Source organism: Neofelis nebulosa, chromosome 5 (genome assembly GCF_028018385.1).
Source record: "Neofelis nebulosa isolate mNeoNeb1 chromosome 5, mNeoNeb1.pri, whole genome shotgun sequence".
Taxonomy (NCBI): domain Eukaryota; kingdom Metazoa; phylum Chordata; class Mammalia; order Carnivora; family Felidae; genus Neofelis; species Neofelis nebulosa.
In genome coordinates this window covers 140,986,156-141,003,772 of record NC_080786.1, presented here as the reverse complement: position 1 = coordinate 141,003,772, position 17,617 = coordinate 140,986,156, and the positions used below count along the sequence as shown (strand labels likewise).

General features: G+C 42.5%; 1 protein-coding gene across 7 annotated transcripts in view; it reads left to right on the top strand.

The window, feature by feature from the left end:
• APP (amyloid beta precursor protein) overlaps positions 1–17,617 on the top strand; it is a 279,739-nt gene that overhangs the window by 78,203 nt on the left and 183,919 nt on the right. For all 7 annotated transcript variants that reach the window (XM_058731803.1, XM_058731802.1, XM_058731801.1 and 4 more), the window contains exon 3: positions 9,154–9,283. In XM_058731803.1, the coding sequence (XP_058587786.1) occupies positions 9,154–9,283 (130 nt within the window). The remainder of the gene's footprint in view (positions 1–9,153; positions 9,284–17,617) is intronic.

The window sequence follows — 17,617 nt, the reverse complement described above, 5'->3', positions numbered from 1 at the left end:
ATATTTAAAACATAATTTTATTAAGTAATGTTACATACTTTCTAGCATCTTTTTTTCCAAAAAGAAATATCTTTGGGAATTTGGTTATAAATTTATGTCAAAATTTAATAGGCTAGAAGAACAGTAGGCCATTTATGTTCAGAATTTGTAGCAGTTCTTTTTATTATGACCGTTAATTCTGTTTTCAGCTTTTCCCTAGCTGCATTTGATTTTGTGGTCTTGAATATCCTTGATCACTTGGAATTTAGCTGTCTTGTCAATAGGCCTTGCAGCATTAATCATTTGTCCCGGGGGCCTGTTTGCAAAAGGGACTTGGAGAGTTCCCCTCTTTGCTTTAAATGTTGGAAATAGAAGAAAGTTCTGCAGGGCTTTGGTAACATATGTCAGATATGTAAATATAAAATATATACATGAGATATATATGTAAATGATATATAATAATTTATATTACATATTATAATAAATAATATAAGGATACATGAAGTATTTTTATATATTGTATATGTAATAGCATGTTCTTGGCCTCCTTAAATATCATCAATGTCGGGGCATTCACTTTCCAATGTCCCCTCTCTATAAAGAGAACTGTCCTCTATTCTTACTTTCTAATCTTATACTTTAGTAAACTTTAAAAAATATATTATCAGTGTCTTTTCTAGCTTTATGTACTTGACAACTGGAAAGTTATCTTTAGGGGCGCCTGGGTGGCTCAGTCGGTTGAGCATCTGACTTCGGCTCAGGTCATGATCTCGCGGTCCGAGAGTTCGAGTTCCGCGTTGGCCTCCGTCCAGACAGCTCAGAGCCTGGAGCTTATTTCAGATTCTGTGTCTCCCTCTCTCTCTGCCCCTCCCCCGCTCATGCTCGCTCTCTCTCTCTCTCTCTCTCTCTGTCAAAAATAAATAAACATTAAAAAAATTTCTTTAACTTATCTTTGGATTAATATATTAATCATATCAATATTAATATTAGTAGTATGTTTCCAGTTTTGATAGAGAAAGAGAGACTTTGGGTTTTTTAAAATGTAGAATGAGAATGTTCTGATGGTGACCAGGTCTTAATAAGGTATTTTTTGATAATGAGGAAAAACACTTAGGCTACCATATCACGTTCTAACGTGGATCGAAGATTGTTTTTACTCTTCTCTTCTGGCTGTTGATTTTTTGAATTGCTTCAACTCTTTTTTATTTTTTTATTAATTTTTTTAACGTTTATTTATTTTTGAGAGAGACAGACAGCACGAGTGGGGGAGGGGCAGAAAGAGAGGGAAACACAGAATCTGAAGCAGGTTCCAGGCTCTGAGCTGTCAGCACAGACCCCGATGTGGAGCTGGAAGCCACAAACCGCAAGATCATGACCTGAGCCGAAGTCAGACGCTTAACCAACTGAGCCACGCAGGTGCTCCCTCAAGTCTCTTTAAAAAAATAATAATAATTTATGTACTGATAACATATGCTTTTCAAAGATAAAACCTATTTCTATGGCCTGGAGAGTAGGCCGCTTTTCAGGTTCCTGGAACCAAAGTGTCTAAGTAAGAGCCTGACTTCTAATTCTTGCTGTGCATCTTCTCTCTCACTTTGTATTTATTAACATTAATGTACTGCCTCTTTTTTTTTAAAGTTTATTTATTTTTTTTAATAATATATTTTTTTTGTTTATTTATTTTTGAGACAGAGAGAGACAGAGCACGAACGGGGAAGGGTCAGAGAGAGGGAGACACAGAATCTGAAACAGGCTCCAGTCTCTGAGCTGTCAGCACAGAGCCCGACGCGGGGCTCGAACCCACGGACCGTGAGATCATGACCTGAGCCGAAGTCGGATGCTTAACCGACTGAGCCACCCGGGCGCCCCAAGTTTATTTATTTTTGACAGAGACAGAGTGCGAGCATGAGCTGGAGAGGGGCAGAGAGAGAGGGAGACACAGAATCAGAAGCAGGCTCCAGGCTCCAAGCTGTCAGCACAGAGCCCGACACGGGGCTCGAAGTCACGAACCGTGAGATCATGACCTGGGCTGAAGTCGGACGCTTAACTGACTGAGCCACCCAGGCGCCCCACATACTGCCTCTTATCTGAGGCTATTATTTATATAAGTTGTCACATCACACGTGGCAGAACAATATTGGAGGGCACTGAGATGCTTATTTTTCTCAAATGCTCATTGTCCAACTGTAATAGTATACTGTTGAGATTATTTTAAGAGACACATTGCTAATACCTGATGGGAGTTTAAAATATCCTGAATTTCCCTATAATTCATGGATTTTGAACTTAAGCAGGGTAATTATATATAATAGGTATAAGTAAATATCCATTAAGTATCTGTCAGGCACTTGCTGTGCTGTCCCAGTGTTGGCCACAGTGAAGGGAACACAAAGAAGAATCCTGTTGTCCCTGCCTTCGAGGAATGTGTATTCTAATAGGGCAGAAAGACCCGTAAGTGTCACAGAAGGTAGAAAGTGGTAAGCGTTAGGATGAAAATGGTCAGATAAAATGCTCTGGATGCAGAGATTGAAGGGATTAGGGAGGGCTTTGTGGGGTTTTTGTTTGTTTCTTTGTTTCTTGTTTTCTGTTTTTGGTGAACCAGCATTTGAGCTGGGCCTTTTCCTTGGGTGTGTTCAATTGGAAGGAAAATAAAGGCAGCAGAGGAGCTTATGTTTAAAAATGGGGGCTTGTAGGAGGGGCCCCTGGAGTTAGAGGTATGCCGTGCGTTCTTGGAGTTGTGGGTAACTGGCAGCCCCTGTCCGCCCCTCTGTCTTGTCCGTCTGTCTCCGTCTCGTGTGCCTGCCTCGCTCAGCTCTCTCCCTGCGCGCACATCTTCCTGCTTCATCCCGCAGCCCGCTGCTGCTTCCAGATGCCTTATTCTCCTTCACTCGCAGGTCTTGAGATGTGCGCCGTCTCTGACGATGATTCATCTGGCCTGCCTGCCAGCCAGGGGCGGTCCCCTATGTAGCCAGACCTCATAGGTGTTCATTCAGAGCTCTGGAGGAAGAGAATACGATTTACAGTTTCCTTTCCTTGGATTCTCATTAGCTACAGGGACAGAGCCACAGAGTTACAACACGGCCCCTAATGAGGACTCCTTCAGAAGGCTGTGGGCTGGAGCACCGCAGAGAGCGGGAGGGGGTGGGCAGCCTCCCCAGAGCCTTAAACCAAAGGTAATGAACATGGCGAACCGGAGGGAGGCTACGGGGCGCCATATTGTGTTTCCTGCCCTTCAGGAAAGTGCTTTTGCCCTGGGAAGGCGGTATACATATGTACTTAACGTAAAGGAGAGGCACACTGTGATAAATACCATAAAGCATTCCTGAAGTGGGAAAGAGGGATTAACATTGCATTACACTGCGAGTGGGGGAAGTTTGTCGACGTGGGGGAACCCTAACAGACTTGGGCATCTGCAGTATGTTGAAAGGGTCTTATGTAGGAGTGTGTTTAGCGCATACTGTGCGTATTTGTACAGCGATTGTTCTGGGCAGCTGTCATTTAGGAAGATTTGGAGGCACAGAGGACAGCTTCCTTCGCCAGTAACTGACACAGGTCTAGATTTGCTTCTGCTTTAAAAATTGATTAATGTAGCTCTGGTCACCTAAATTTTTTTATTAATCAAGAAAATGGTTGCTCCTATTTGGGAGCAACAGGAAGCATTTTAGAAAAGAAGGGGGCCAGGGCATCTGCTTAGTCAGTTGAGCGTCCGACTCTTGATTTCAGTTCAGGTCATGACACCCAGGTCATGGGTCATCGAGCCCCACATCGAGCTCCACACTGACCAGGGAGCCTGCTTAAGGTTCTCTCTCTCTCTGTCTCTCTCTCCCCACTCCCTCGCTCACACACACACACACACACACACACACACACTCTCTCACACTCTCTAAAATAAGAAAAAAAATTTTTTTAAAGAAATGAAGGGAGCTACATAAAAAGTTCATTTGCTAATCCTGCAGAAGCACATTAGTAATCCTTGTTGTGTTAGCACATGCATTGCATGTGTTGGAAACTTGCAGAGGAACTCAGATACCTTTCTTTTATGTTAAGGTTTGAGATGCCACAAAGAAAATATAGAACATTGAACTGTGCTTATAATTAATTATGGTGAGAAGTCAGGGACTTAACTAGCCGCGAATACATTTGTGTGTCTAATTACTTTAATTTTTATTCTTGCCTAACCCTGTGAACTATGCTGTTTTTTGTTTTTTTTTTTTTCAGTATAAAATGGTTATCTCTGGGTACCTGCTGGAGCTGCTTAATAAAAAACTAGGTGTCCAGTACTTGAACTTTTGGTCAGAAACTGTTACATTTTTTTTTCATTGTATTGTTCTGATTTTGTTTTCTGAGTGGGGGCTTGTGTGGCATGTGGTAATTGCTTAGACTTCCTGGGGCTTTCTGTGTGCTTCCAAAGAAATTTTGTTACCTGTCTTGTCGATGTTTCTCCCTCTTTCAAAATAAACCTCCTGATTTTGGGGGGTGGGGGGGGGGCTCTGACTCTTGATATTGCCTCAGGTTGTGATCTTGTGGTTGTGAGTTCAAGCCCTGCATTGGACTCTGCAATGAGCATGGAGCCTGCGTGGGATTCTCTCTCTCTCTCTCTCTCTCTCTCTGTCTCTGTCTCTCTGTCCCTCTCTCTCTGTCTCTACCCCTCTGTCAATTGTGCTGTCTCTCTCTCTCAAAATAAATAAACATTTACAAACAAAACAATAACAAATAAACAAAAAAATAAAATAAAATAAAGTAAAATAAAACAAATAAAATAAGATAAAACAAAATAAAATAAAAACCTCTTGATTTCAGAACAGCAAATTTTTACTATTGGCAGATCCAAATTCGTAACTCCTTGTCTCTGAAAAATAGGTGATTCAGGTTGGAGTTACTTCTGCAGACTGTGTGTGGAATTCATGCAGTTCAAGGTTTCTCCTCTCGTCATCCGCTTGCATATTGACATGTTCGTTGTCAGCATTCTGGAGAGAGAAGTTGAAGCACAGGAAGTAACACCTATGTCCTATGTTGCATGGTCGGAACTGGAAGTAAATTCTGTGTTTATCACTTTCTGAAGCTCTAGTGATCTTGGGGAGAAACCTTGTCTTCACTGATTTTATTTTGTCAGTATGCAACTCTGTCTGCTGGACAATTACCAACTGAGTAAGTTACTGCTCTGTTGCCCAGAGATTACTGTTGTAAACTGAAGATGGTGTGCAGCATGATGAGAGACTCTTCCTTTCCTCCTTATCAATTTGCAGCCTGCAAATGTTTTGGTGGTGGTGGTGGTGGTGGTGGTGGTGGTTTGGAATTAAAAAGAAAACAATGTGACTTATCTGTGCCTGCCACAGACGGAAGACTCGGGAGAAAATTCTCAGCAGGGTGGTATTTCTGTGAAGTGGCCAGAAGCCCTTAAGAAAAATGTAGTAACTCACACTTTAAGGTGCATAAAATCCTGTCCCTCGGGGCAAACTCTCTAGTGTCATAGAGTTTATGACTCATGAGTGCTGTACTTTTGTGACCTAATAAACAAGGAAAAGTGGTGGGAGAATTACATTCCTGTACAAAGAGCCACTTTACCGTTCATTGTATGGAAGAAAGCCATGGGGATATTAAAGTTTTAGTGGCATTTTCAGGTTGAGCATTATCTGTGACTGAAATGCATGCGTCGAGGTGTTAAGGTACTTAAGAACAAAATAAAATAAAGGGAAGGTGGCTGTTTCCATTTGGAGCTGAATTACTGGCAGTGTTTTTGAAAAGTAACTTCCTCGGTACCCACCCCCCAGGATTCAGATTCAGATCCCCATTTTTGTGCGTGTTCTCATAGCACATACCTCTATCAGTGTGCCCCACACTACACAGATCAGTGCCTTACTGGGTTTTATTTATTTTTTTAATGTTTATTTATTTTTTTTATTTTTTTTTATTTATTTATTTTTTTTTAACGTTTTATTTATTTTTGAGACAGAGAGAGACAGAGCATGAACAGGGGAGGGTCAGCGAGAGGGAGACACAGAATCTGAAACAGGCTCCAGGCTCTGAGCGGTCAGCACAGAGCCCGACGCGGGGCTCGAACTCACGGACCGCGAGATCATGACCTGAGCCGAAGTCGGCCGCTCAACCGACTGAGCCACCCAGGCGCCCCAATGTTTATTTATTTTTGAGAGAGAAACATGAGTGTGAGTGGGAGAGGGGCAGAGAGAGAGGGAGACAATCCAAAGCAGGCTCCAGGCTCCGAGCTGTCAGAGCAGAGCCCGACCTGGGGCTTGAACCCACGAACTGTGAGATCATGACCTGAGCTGAAGTCGGACGCTTAACCGACAGAGCCACCCAGGCGCCCCTTTTTAATTGTTTAAAAAATACACTTTATATTTTAGAGTAGTTTCAGGTTCACGGCAAAATTGAGAAGGTGGCCCAGGGATTTCTTATGTGTCCCCTGTCCCCCCTCTTCATCATCCCATCATCCACACCCCCCCACCAGTGGTACATTTCTTCCAGTTGATGAATTTACCCTGACATCGTAATCACCCAGAGCCCAGGGTTTACGTTAGGGTTAGCTCTTGGTCTTGTACATTCTATAGGTTTGGACAAATGTATTATGACACATACTCACTATTACAGTATCATATAGAATAATTTCACAGCCCTAAAAATCCTCTGTGTTCCTTCTCTTCAGCCTTCCCTTTCCCTGACTCCTGGTTACCACTAATCTTTTTTACTGAAATGGCTTTGCCTTTTCCAGAATGTCTATAGTTGGAATCCTACAGTATGGAGCATTTTCAGATTGACTTCTTTCCCTTCGTAATATGCACTAAGGCTCCTCCAGGTCTTTGTGACTTGGTAGTTCGTTTCCGTTTGATGCTGGATAACTCATTGTTTGGATGTACCACGGTTTTTTTTAATCTGTTCTTGTTCCTTTACTTATTTTTTGACTGATTTATCTCGGGGCTGGGACTAGGGTGCGGTGAGCGAGGCACTCAGGAACCAGATAATATTTTAACGCAGTATTTTAAAAGTCAAAATTAATCCCAAAAGCCCACCGTGAACAAAATAACAAGTTCAAACGAAGGTAGGATCATGGCAGGTTCTTTCTGAACGTCACTGACAGTCAAAAGCGAAATTCCCCATACCCATAGCCCACGCTGCGGGTGTTATCTTCTTGCTTGGAAACCTGGTTCTCCCCCACAAGCACTGCTCCCCCTGGTAGAAGTTCTTCCCCCACAGCCCTCCTAGCGCTGTGCCTACAGGGGGGGATGGCCTCTTTCCTCTCCTTCCTCCTCGTTTTCACTTCTGAACCATGTTCCCCCTCTTCCCCGTGAATGCCCCCCTGCCCCACACGTAAGGCGCATGCGTGCGACCTAGATTACCTTTCTGTTCTGTCTGTTGGAGTCCTCTGGATGCCTCAGTGGCATTCCCCCCCCCCCCCCCCCGAGTCTTCGAAGGGTTTAGTTCTTGGCTTTCTGTCACCCAAACCACATCAACCTCGACGGCCCTTCCACGATTCCAGTGTCCCCAGTTCCTTGATCTTTCATTCCACCGGTGATCTTGCCATCAGCCATTCCCTCCTCCCATGGCCGGATTGTACTCTTTGAAATTACTCATAACGTCACTCCTCCAAAGTCGTAATTTCAACGCTCTGATGCTGCAAGTACCAATTCCAACCACCGCACTTGCTTCGGTACCTTTACGCCAAAATTCTGTAGCCCGAACCGGGACTCACTGATACTACAGCCTTTGAAGCAGGTATCGTAGCAGGATTCTCGCACAGAGAGTCGTGACCTGGGGGATTGTCTTTCCAGGAAGCAACTTTATTCCTATCGGCATGGTTTAGTTGGGGTCATACCCGAAGAACTGAGCCCCCCAAACGCCATGTGGTGTAGTTTCTTCTATATTTTTCTACTTCTTCGTCTCCCATATATGGTAACACACAAACATGTGGTCTGATTAAGTGGTTTCTCGTTACAAGGTCATGAGGGATGTTGTCACTAAGCCTATAGCCAGGTTGCCTTGAGGTTGTTGTTTTTTCTTTTTTTCTTTTTTTCTTTCCTTAGGGAAGGAATCCTACCACAGTATCCCACCTTCATATTCCCAGTTTAGATTTCACGGCCCATCATTATAACCATTTGTTTGCTGATCACCTCAGTTGTCTTAGGCTTTTCTCTGTTTATTGTCTTTAGGACATTAGCAACCCTGGAAAAGTGCAAGATTCATGCAAGGGAAAGCCTACTTGGGAAATACATTTTTATGGGTTTTTTTCTTTCAAGTCTCTACTTACTATTATTAATAGAAGTGATCTGGTATTTCATACATACAGTTGACCAAGTTTTCACATTTTATTCCAAGTGCTCAGGAAACACCATGATTACAGAGATCAGTGATCAAACCGAAGGGCTGTAGTTAGTTCTCAAGGGAAGAGATTCCTGAATGCAATTCTTTATCTAAATGACACCCATGATAATTGTTTGATAAATTATTTTTATATAAAATTACATTGAATAAAGAGAAGGGTTTTTATATGGAAAGCTTGCTATGTGTCAAAACCTGTATGTAAAATGTTTGCTTAATTAACAAAATAGGGGTGGGTTGTATTTAAGTAATGGTAATATTCCCAGAGGTATCTACTGTAACATTTTATTTTTAATGTTTATTTTTGAGAGAGAGTGAGCAAGCCCAGAGGAGGGGCAGAGAGAGAAGGGGACAGAGGATTTGAAGCGGGCTGTGCACTGATAGCAGAGAGCCCAATTTGGGACTTGAACTCCAGAACTGTGAGATCATGACCTGAGCCGAAGTCGGCCGCTCAATGGACTGAGCCACCCAGGCGCCCCTGTACTGTAACATTTATTTAGGGCATTACAGAATATCATTCTCATACCAGTGTATTTTGCATTAAAATAACCCTGTACTTATTAGAGGGTCCCCTTCTGTTTCTGTTTTATCTCCCCTGGAAAAAAAAAAAGTATCTTAAGCCCGAATGGGTGCAGGAAGATTTTATAAAAGTCACCTCATTTGATATTTTGAATGGAACGATTAGGTTCTTGTCACTTACATCTTTTTCTCTACCCTGAATGTTCGAGGCTTGCGTGAACGCCGGAGATCGCGGTGCCTTCGAACAGCAACCATGGATCGGGTGTGTGCACAGTTTCACGGTTTGTCTGCTTCACAGTTTGTCCTTCTTGTGTGCTCCCCCAGGTCTACCCTGAACTGCAGATCACAAATGTGGTGGAAGCCAACCAACCAGTGACCATCCAGAACTGGTGCAAGAGGGGCCACAAGCAATGCAAGACCCACGCCCGCATTGTGATTCCCTACCGCTGCTTAGGTGAGCTGGCCAGCCGCGTCACTGACGCGGATTGTTTTGGACTTTGGGAGTGAAAAAGAAGGATGTTGTTTGTTTGTTTAATGTCTATTTTAGGGAGAGAGAGTGCATATGTGCGCGTGCGCTCAATTTGGGGAGGGGCAGGGACAGAGAGGGAGGCATAGACTCCAAAGCGGGCTCTGGGTTCTCAGCTGTCAGCACAGAGCTCAATGTGGGTCTCGAACCCACAAACCAGGAGATCACGACCTGAGCCGAAGCCAGACACTTAACCAACTGAGCCACCCAGGCGCCCAAGAAGGATGTTTTAATTAAATCTAATATGCAGTTTCTTTCTGCCACTCTATATTGGACTGTATTTTAGACTATTAAGGTGTCAACACAGGAGCAATATTTCTGAACTCCCTGCTTCAGAATGAATTTACCTAATATGTTTATTCAAATGACAAATTCTTGGACCGATTCCATAACTGCTGAATGAAAAGACCTGGGGGTGGGGCCCAGGAATTTTCATTTTACCAAATCCCATAGGTGATTCTCATGCACGCTAACTGTCTAGACTTGGAGAATTGGGGCCATGTGTGTTTTGTCTCCTGACTCCATAGAAGAGAAAATGATACGCGAAGCTCCTCCATTCTGCTCATTTCTTAAAAACCTCTTTTCCTGAGACAACTTGATTATTCCTCCTGGCTGTAGTTGGGACAGTAGAGTTGGCGAACTCTTTCTTTCTGCTTCTATCAAACTGGAGGACCCAGTTAGATCACTAAGGTTTAACTGGGTGCTTCTCGCACAAACCTCAAATTTTACTTCCCCCTTCTATTTTAAAAACTGAGCTGTTTAATGTGATGTCTGACTTTTTTCCTCTGGAAACACTGTCACACTCCATATTTAATCTGACTTGGTTATTAGTCTCTTCCTAGTTGATATTTTTATATAACCAGGCAATGTGGAAATCCGCAGTCTTTGGTCTGGTGGTTAACATGGTGGTTTATGCATGGTTATAAACAAGGACATAGAGGTCTATACAGGGAGACCTTGGACAAATACTGATATACATTCTAGCGACTTCTTGTAAAGACTAAAAGGGATCTTTTTTTTACAAAGTCCCAACAGCAAACTTAGGATAAGTGCCGAAGATTCTGGAGATCTGTTTAATACTTCATCAAACATGAATGTCATGAGAGCATACGTGCTGATTACTGTTCATGCTTGTGCATAATTTGAGACATTCATAGAAAGCACTGGCCATTGGAATGAAGTTTTCATTTGGTGGATTTACTGCTCACGATAGAATTGGTGGACAGAGCGTGGAAAACCAGATTCTTAAACATTTGATGATTCAAGACTTCCCCTGTTCCTCCTTATTCTTTATTCTTAAATACTTTACAAGGGCTCTAACCCTTTTCTGTCTGACTGGTTAAGAACTGAAAATTTAATAAGATGAAAATAAGTAATGTTTAAATATAGAGGTCAGCTGTCTCCGGGAACTGTGTATTTCAAACCAATTTAGTTATTATGTCAAGAGACCGTTTAATTCAATGTAAGTTAAGAAGTAGATCATGAACCAGTTACTTAGGTGGGCCAGATCTTGTTAATGATTTCTTTCTTTTGGTTCTCACCCATTCTGTGAAATGTTTCAGATATATTTCGATGAGACTATAAGCTCACCAGGAACCAGGTCACAGGTCTTTGGATGAGCATCATTGCTGATGACACTTGCTAGGTCACTTGCAACTGCACCTGTTTCCAAAGTGAACATGTATTGGGGCGCCTGGGTGGCGCAGTCGGTTAAGCATCCGACTTCAGCCAGGTCACGATCTCGCGGTCCGTGAGTTCGAGCCCCGCGTCAGGCTCTGGGCTGATGGCTCGGAGCCTGGAGCCTGTTTCCGATTCTGTGTCTCCCTCTCTCTCTGCCCCTCCCCCGTTCATGCTCTGTCTCTCTCTGTCCCAAAAATAAATAAAAAACATTAAAAAAATTTAAAAAAAAACAACAAAGTGAACATGTATCATTTTGCTTGCGATCTCCCCACTTCTTAACTATTCAGAAGTGTGAGAACTGACTAAACGGTGGAATTGACCGTAAGATTATAGTTCGCCACCATGGTGCCGCTTAGTTGTGGCAAATTTCCTTTGACCCCAAACTTCCTGTGGCCCCAAACTGATTGTCTTCCCTCTCCTTACCCCCACTCTGTGCCCCTCCCCTTGGCAAGAGGCAATTGAAACTCCCAAGGGAACAAAATACTGTCAAAAGGAAGAAACGATGTATGAAATGTCTTCAGATCTAAATGTGAAGTCAAAAGATTTTATGATAATGCTGTGATGAACTGTCAGGTTGTTTTTATTGTGAGAAAACATGTTATACCCCATGTAGGAAGGCTCATCCTAAGTGGTCTCACTTCTCAGGCACAAATATTGAGAGTCGCGAGGGGGGGATGTCTCACTGTACCTCACACAGGTGTTTGTGGCAGAATTAGGACCAAAGCCCACGACCTTTCAGTTCACACTCCAGTGTTCCTTATAGTATGAACAGAAAATTGTGCTGGAGCTAATAACCACCTGATTTACAAAATCAGATCATTGAGGAAAAGTTGTGAATTGCAGGCAATAAATAACTTTTTTTTAAAGTCACAACACACGTTGTGTTCATAAAAGAAACGATCCTGACTCTGGTACAGAGTAAATCTTTCCTTGATAACGTTTTCCACTTTGTGGTAGGAATAGGCAACATTATTGTAAATTACTTGCTGCTTGAACAAGTAATTAGTGTTTAGCATTAATATAAGTACTCTGCAAACTCTATGGCTATATGCAAACATCCTTTAGACAAGAGATGATTTTACTGAAGGTAATTCTCAGAAAGGCACTATCTAGAAAACAAAGTACAACGGGCTCAAACATTAAGCATATTAAAACCGAAAACAAAGCTTGAGACAGAAATGCCAGTTACATCTAGCATGCACCCTTCCTGACCCTTCTATCGGATGCAGGATCGGTGTCATACTGGGTTGTTTTTCCTCAAATCCTGTGTTTGTCTTGGGCATACTTGCTCGGCACTCTCTTGCACTCTTTGTCCAGTTGGAGAGAGTATATTAGGCTGTGGTTGACACTTTCCTTCCTTGGAGCGAGTGGGTGATGTCCCTTGAGGGTGAGCTGGCTTTCTCATCTTACCCTTTGCTTTTGATTGTGTTTCTAGAATCAGAATGTAAGATCGCTCTTAATCATATGAACATTTTTATTGAACTTTCTGTCAATATTTATTTGAGAGAGAGAGAGAGAGAGAGAGAGAGAGAGAACGGGGGAGGGGTAGAGCGAACGGGAGGCACAGAATCTGAAGCAGGCTCCAGGCTCTGAGCTCTCAGCACAGAGCCCAAAGTGGGGCTCGAACTCACAAACCATGAGATCATGACCCGAGCTGAAGTCGGATGCTTAACCCACTGGGCCACCCAGGCGCCCTTCATATGAACATTTTAATCATGATCTCATGCGGAATTAAGCACATCATTACCATTACTCAAGGAGAGTATTTTCTTTGCAAAGCCTTCAACCCCTTTCTACTTGAACGACTGCTCTTCATGGTGTAATAGAACGGCTGAAACCGGAGCTCCTCTGGACTTGGTCCTGTCCAGTACAGGCAAAGCGGGTTGCGTAAGACAAATTACTGATCTCTGAGGGCAAAGTCCGGTTAATAGCTTAACCCAAAGGAATTTAGAAATTAAGGAATTGCTACCTTAAGTGTCATTCTATTTAATTTTATATTCAAGACTCTCCAAACATACAAGTAGTAATGACCAGGAAACCATTCAGATAGGGTCAGATGAGAAACTGAAGATACTTGCTTCATTGATTTTGAATTTTCTGCATTAATAAAGTTTGGTTTTTTGTGTGTCTTTTTTTAAAAAACACTTATTTATTTTTGAGAGAGATAGAGACAGAGCGTGAGCATGGGAGGGGCAGAGAGAGAGGGAGACACAGAATCGGAAGCAGGCTCCAGGCTCCGAGCTGTCAGCACAGAGCCCGACGCGGGGCTCGAGCTCACAAACCGTGAGATCATGACCTGAGCTGAAGTCGGACGCTTAACCGACTGAGCCACCCATGTGCCCCAGTAAAGTTTTAAGACAGTCGTACCTTGTCTTTTGGGTGGCTACTTTTGTGTGAATTGTCTACAACTATCTTCATCTTCTGTAGTGTTAAAAGTTTGTTGTTGGATATTCTGACACATACTGCACCAGAGTAGTTTTTTGGATTTGACGCTGAACAACAGCTACTCTTGAGTCCCATCATATAGCAGAACAATATCCAGGAATGTTGCACGAGACTTCACCTAATTTTAAGAATAGGGCTGGGCACGGAAGAACATTTTTATTGTAGATTCTAGGCTCTCGCAGATGCCCAGATGTCCGCTGAGGAAGTCCTGGGAGATTGTGTGTGGGGTTATATACGTACACACCGTGGGAGTGGTGCTTGATGAGCCCGGCTTTTACACACAAGAGGGATAGAAATTCTTGAATAGCCTATGGGTTTTTTTTTTTTAATTTATTTTATTTATTTATATATTTTTAAGTTTATTGATGAATTTTGAGAGAGAGACAGAGAGACAGAGAACAAGCTGGGGAGGGCCAGAGGGAAGGAGAGAAGGAATCCCAAGCAGGCACTGCCCTGTCAGTACAGCACCCCATGCCTGGCTCGGACTCAAAAAAAAAACGTAAGATCATGACCTGAGCCTAGATCAAGTGTCGGACGCTTAACCAACTACACCACCCAGGTGGCCCGAATATCCTGCGTTTTTCAGAATTGTCTGCATCATGCTATCACAAAGAATGGCCAGAATCCCTGGACTTTTCTTCATCAGGGAAGGCTGATCATTCACTGTTCCTTGAGTGTTCAGTCTGATATCACTGAGCTATCAGACTTCTTTCTTATGTGGTCTTTCACGTGAGACCTTTGAATATTCCAAGTTAGTCATACTTCAGGACCACTATGTCCAGGCTGATTTGCAACTATGTAAAAGAAAACATGAATGGAAAAGAAATCTTAGCAGTGTTTATCTACAACCAATGGGATTACAGGTGATTTTGATTTTTTTGAAGTTTTTTTTTTCCTGTTAATTTCTATAATAAGTGAATTTTATCAGAAAAACATATGAAATCATACATAAAATGCCATATCCATCAACGGGTAGTGAGAGTTGAAAAAGAACTCAAGGGGTACTTGGGTGCCTCACTCGGTTAAGTGTCCAGCTTTGGCTCAGGTCATGACCTGACCTCTTAGAGTTCATGAGTTCGAGCCCTACGTCAGGCTCTGTGCTGACACCTCGGAGCCTGGAGCCTGCTTCCGATTCTGTGTCTCCCTCTCTCTCTGCCCCTCCCCTGCTCATGCTCTGTCTGTCTCTCTCAAAAATAAATAAACCTTAAAAAAAGTTTTTTTAAAAAGGAAAAGAAGTCAAAAAGCTTGAAAGAGCACACAGAATAATCATTATATCTGCTGGTTGTTGTGCTTTTCGAGCTTTATACAGTAGTAATAACTTCTTATGGGAAAATATTTTAGTTTTAAACACAGCATACTGCCAAAGTAAAAGAAAATGTCTCCATTCTTTAGCTACGTACAAGCAGCATTCATCATTACTAATTCTTCAGAAATGTCCTTGATCTTGTTTTGTGCTTGTTTATTTTCTCCCCAAATTTGTATATGGGAGCTACATTTGTTCCAGGGAGGATTGTTAAATGGGAAGAAACTACATTTTCCCTATAGATTCCTTCGTGTTGGAAAGGACATTTCATTAAGTAGGAGAAGCGATGCAAATAATTTCCTTCTGGGTAGGTTATCTCCCTCTGCCGGCTCCCCATTGGCCGTAATTGTATTGGCCCCAGATGGATTTGCTTTCTAAAGTAGAAAAGATTGATACTTTAAAAATAAATCCAATTTTGGGGCACCTGGGTGGCTCAGTGGGTTAAGCGTTCGACTTCGGCTCAGGTCATGATCTCGCGGCCCGTGAGCTTGAGCCCTGCGTCGGGCTCTGTGCTGACAGCTCAGAGCCTGGAGCGTGTTTCAGATTCTGTCTCCCTCTCTCTATGACCCTCCCCCGTTCATGCTCTGTCTCTCTCTGTCTCAAAATAAATAAACGTTAAAAAAAAAATTTTTAAATAAATCCAATTTTGAAAAAAAAATTAGTCTTTTTTGGCTCCAATTCTAATTTAGTTTCATCTTCTTGTTTTAATTATTGTATCTGCTATTATGGCTTCTTTCTGGGACTTTTAACAACTTGTGTTTTGTCTGGGATGAGAGCTAGGATACCATGAATGATTTGCTTAGTTAAATCCTTAATTTTGCCTTTTTTTTTTTAACTGAAGATAATATTCAGAAGTCATTAACATTAATTACATAAAGAAAAACAACAATCTTTGAAAGTCTCCTGTTATGGCTTGTGGGGGTGCTCTGTTGTGAGTGCTTTATTAAAACACAGAATTTATCGATGCAGGTCCCTAATGACAGGCATAGAAAAGAAACCTCCGTTTATTTATTTAAAATAGCACTGTTCCCATGCTTCTCAGTAATGCATTGAAAAGTACATGGCGTGAGGTTAATGGGCATTGTCCTTCGCAGTACGTGCTAGAATTATAAGCGTGTACTTAAACTTCTCTGATTACAGGGGCGCCTGGGTGGCGCAGTCGGTTAGGCGTCCGACTTCAGCCAGGTCACGATCTCGCGGTCCATGAGTTCGAGCCCCGCGTCAGGCTCTGGGCTGATGGCTCGGAGCCTGGAGCCTGTTTCCGATTCTGTGTCTCCCTTTCTCTCTGCCCCTCCCCGGTTCATGCTTTGTCTCTCTCTGTCCCAAAAATAAAAAAAAAAAAAAAAAAAAAAAAAAAACGTTTTAAACTTCTCTGATTACAAAAGTAATACCTGGTCATCATACCAAGTTTAAAAAATACAGCCACTACCAAGGAATAACAGCTTCCTTTCACTCTGTATTTTCTGCTTATATTTTGCTTTCAGTATTTTTAGCAGTTATAGGTATTTTTTTAACTTTATTTACTTATTTTGACAGAGAGAGAGAAAGTGTGCGTGCACACGGGGGAAGGGCAGAGAGAGAGGGAGAGAAAGAATCCCAAGCAGGCTCTGCTCAGTGCAGACCCCGATGCGGGGCCCAGTCTCACAACTGAACTGTGAGATCACGACCTGAGCCACCATCAAGAGTCAGGTGCTTAACCGACCGAGCCAGCCACCCAGGCACCTCTAACAGTTACGTGATTCTTGTTTCCTATTTTGTGACCTTTGTTTCACCTAGCATTTTTATAATACTTCATGCATGAAATGAAATTATCTTGGAAAGCACAGCTTTTAAACTAACGTTATGCTGGACACTACAATGTGTTTTATTCCTTACTTTGGGTCATTTAATTGTTTACTTTGTAGTGGTGGCTGTTATAAATGGTGCATTGATAAACATCATGGTAAATACTTTGCATTCATTTGTGGGTTTTCTGGGAACCGATTCTTGGCCGAATGTCTTGCAAATCTTGTAGTTGCTTTAATAAAATATATGCTATTTAATTCTATGAAAATATGAAGGAAATTTTTATAAATTTTGTTAATGTGTATTTATTTATTTATTTATTTATTTTTTTAAGTTTATTTATTTTTGTGACAGAGAGAGACAGAGCATGAATGGGGGAGGGTCAGAGAGAGAAGGAGACACAGAATCTGAAACAGGCTCCAGGCTCTGAGCTGTCAGCACAGAGCCCGACGCGGGGCTCGAACTCACGGACCGCGAGATCATGACCTGAGCCAAAGTCGGCCGCTCAACGGACTGAGCCACCCAGGTGCCCCAATGCGTATTTATTTTTAAGAGATAGAGACAGAGCGTGAGCAGGGGGTGAGCAGAGAGAGAGAGAGAGAGAGAGGGAGACAGAAACTGAGGCAGGCTCCAGGCTCTGAGCTGTCAGCACAGAGCCCAACTCGGGGCTCAGACTCACATATTGCGAGATCACGACCAGAGCCGAAATCGGACGTTCAACGGACTGAGCTACCCAGGTGCTCTTAAAGGAAATTTTTAATACCGATTTTTGATTCTGAGTTGAAAGATCCTCCTATTTTTTAATTGACAGTAAGTGTAAAATCTGCAATTTTATTATTTGTTAGTAATAAAGGGACTATTTAGCAGGCTCCTTGCTGTCAGTGCAGAGCCAGACATGGGGCCCAGACCCACGAACTGTGAGATCGTGGCCTGAGCCATAACGAAGAGTGGGATGCTTAACCAACTGAGCCACCCAGGCACCTCTAAAATGTTTCAGTTTTAATACTGTGCATTGGGCCTATAGCTTATTTTTGCAGTATCTCTAAACA